This window comes from Brachyhypopomus gauderio, chromosome 18 (genome assembly GCF_052324685.1).
Source record: "Brachyhypopomus gauderio isolate BG-103 chromosome 18, BGAUD_0.2, whole genome shotgun sequence".
NCBI classification, from domain to species: Eukaryota; Metazoa; Chordata; class Actinopteri; order Gymnotiformes; family Hypopomidae; genus Brachyhypopomus; species Brachyhypopomus gauderio.
Window position 1 is genome coordinate 13,770,869 of NC_135228.1, and position 2,241 is coordinate 13,773,109.

At 43.0% G+C, this 2,241-nt stretch overlaps 1 protein-coding gene across 1 annotated transcript; it reads left to right on the forward strand.

Annotated features, from left to right (window-relative positions):
* LOC143481889 (SLC35A4 upstream open reading frame protein) lies at window positions 1-1,769 on the forward strand. Its single transcript, XM_076980067.1, has 3 exons — window positions 1-109; window positions 669-767; window positions 1,022-1,769. Exons 1-3 carry the CDS (start codon window positions 95-97, stop codon window positions 1,220-1,222), a joined length of 315 nt encoding a protein of 104 aa, XP_076836182.1. The 5' UTR covers window positions 1-94; the 3' UTR covers window positions 1,223-1,769.
* The last annotated feature ends 472 nt before the right edge of the window (window positions 1,770-2,241 follow it).

Genomic DNA, 2,241 nt, shown 5'->3' on the forward strand with positions numbered 1-2,241 from the left:
TCAGAATAGGCTAAGCAATGCCTATAGTCGCAGGACGAGTAATCGAACACCGTAGGTCCTCTCGCATTGATGGAAGGAACCTGTACACGCGAACATGGCGGACGATAAGGTCTGTACTCGTGTAATATACTAAATAGATATCTTTACATAATCATTTATGTAGCGGCGGTGATATGAGGTGTTTTTTCTTGGCTGCTTTTGTGATGGGAAAACTGCTTTAGCAATTTTCTATGGAGGCTACTTTTTACATTTGCTTACCTCTCGAGTGGTTACATTGCAGCAAGTTTTCTGTCAGCACCAACTTTCTGTTCAGATCCTCAGTCTTCTTTCCCACATATCGCCTTATATCGATTATGATCCATCTAGTTATTCTTCTATCGCTTTACACCTGTAAAGCATTTTAAACACTACACCGGGAATCTTACAAAGAACGTTTTGGCACACCCTGTATTGCATCATTGCAAACAGCATGTTTTTTCCATCATGGATATCCTGAATTATTCCACTGCAGCGCTGCACTCTATAGTGGCTGGTATTGCAACACATTACTGCTTCAGCAGTCTGTCTCTGTTGCACATTAACCACGATGGACGTCATTCTGTAGCAGCTTATGCAGTTATTGGGAATCTTATTTCACTGTATATGGTGTGTGTGTGTGTGTGTGTTAGGACCCATTCAGGCAGCTGAAGAGTCTGGCGCTGCTAAAAGGCCAGCTGGAAGATATCCGAAAGCAAGTGGAGAATGAGGTGCAGGTTGGAGCCCCACAGGTAAAGCCTCTGAACTGCAGCTGCATTTATTTCCCCTCGATATCTCAATATGCTTTCTGCTTTACGCTTGTAGACAAAGGCCTGCAACTGTCATGCTTTACAGAGGAGAGATATTAACCTTGGATCATTTTTTAGCACTTTCCATCCAGTTTGCAGGGATGGGTGCGGGCTGATCCAAGATCAGTGCTAGATCACAAATGCTTGATTGTGGCACGAGCCTGAGGAACCTGAGCTTTGTAAAACTTGCTTTTCAGATGCAAGGCGGGAATGTGCTGGGCTCTCCCTTCCTCAAGGGTCTCCTGGCAGGATACGTCATAGCAAAGCTGCGGTCGTCGGCCATCGTGGGCGTGCTCGTGGGAACGTGCACAGGCATCTGTGCTGTGCAGATGTACCAAGTGCCCAACATCGAGCAGACTATTAAGGGTTTTGTTGGCTCCTTCAGGAAGGGCAAATAGAATAGTGGACACCGGGTGTGAAGGGTGAGACTAAAGAGGGAGCCTGAAACACTTTATCTTCTCAGAGCTTCACAGGAGCAGTGTGCAAAAGCCTGGTTCCTTTACTGGTTTTCTAGTATTTAACAGACGCTTTTGGGAAACTGACCTTCTGTCTGGGTGTTTCAAAGTCGGATCTGTCCATCTTTCCCTCCTTCAATGTCCAAGGTTACAGTCTACAGAATTTTGCACTATAGGCTGACTGAATTATGCACAATAGCCATTAAACCACCAGTGTCTAATAGCAGTAGAGTCAGCTTTGATCTGCACCTCCTCCCCTGTCAGGAGAGGTGATAGTGATGACCAGGCATGGGAGTGCTGTGCACGACCAGTATCACCTTCCCAGTAGCTCATGGGTGGAGAAATTAAGCACATTTGCCTGTTAGCCTTACTGGAATTGTTAATATGCTGTAATAAATGGGAACCAATAAACTTCCAAAGTTTTGTATATCAAGTGTTATCAGGGATGACTGTTAGGCAGTTTAATAAAAATTGCTGACAGACTTTATGCCAGACAGTGTCAAGTACCCCTGTTGTCTTTATGATGTGTAGATGTGAAGTGACTTTCATTTTGCATTTATTTTTGTCCAATTGTGAGTGGTCTTTTAAATGTCACTGCCCTGCCTTTTACTAGGTCATTTTATGATGTCTTCTGTTCATATGTGGTTATTATGGCACTGTTCATATGTAAGTACTTTTCCATCATGGTGCATCATGACGTTTTTTGTAATAAGATTTTTTTAGATTTTGTTTTTTTTACTTCAACATTGTTCATGTTTCATATACATTAATTTTCCCATAGTAAACATATTATTGGACTTAACCAAGCTGATTTTCTAAAGGGAATACCCATGTTTAAATGTCAATACCTCCAAACAAGCAGGCATGGTGAGAGCCGAGTGATACAAGCAACAGAAACTTACAGTGGAAGTTCACAGATATTGAGCTACCATTTTCCCCGTCTTGCTTTTGGTGACCAGCTC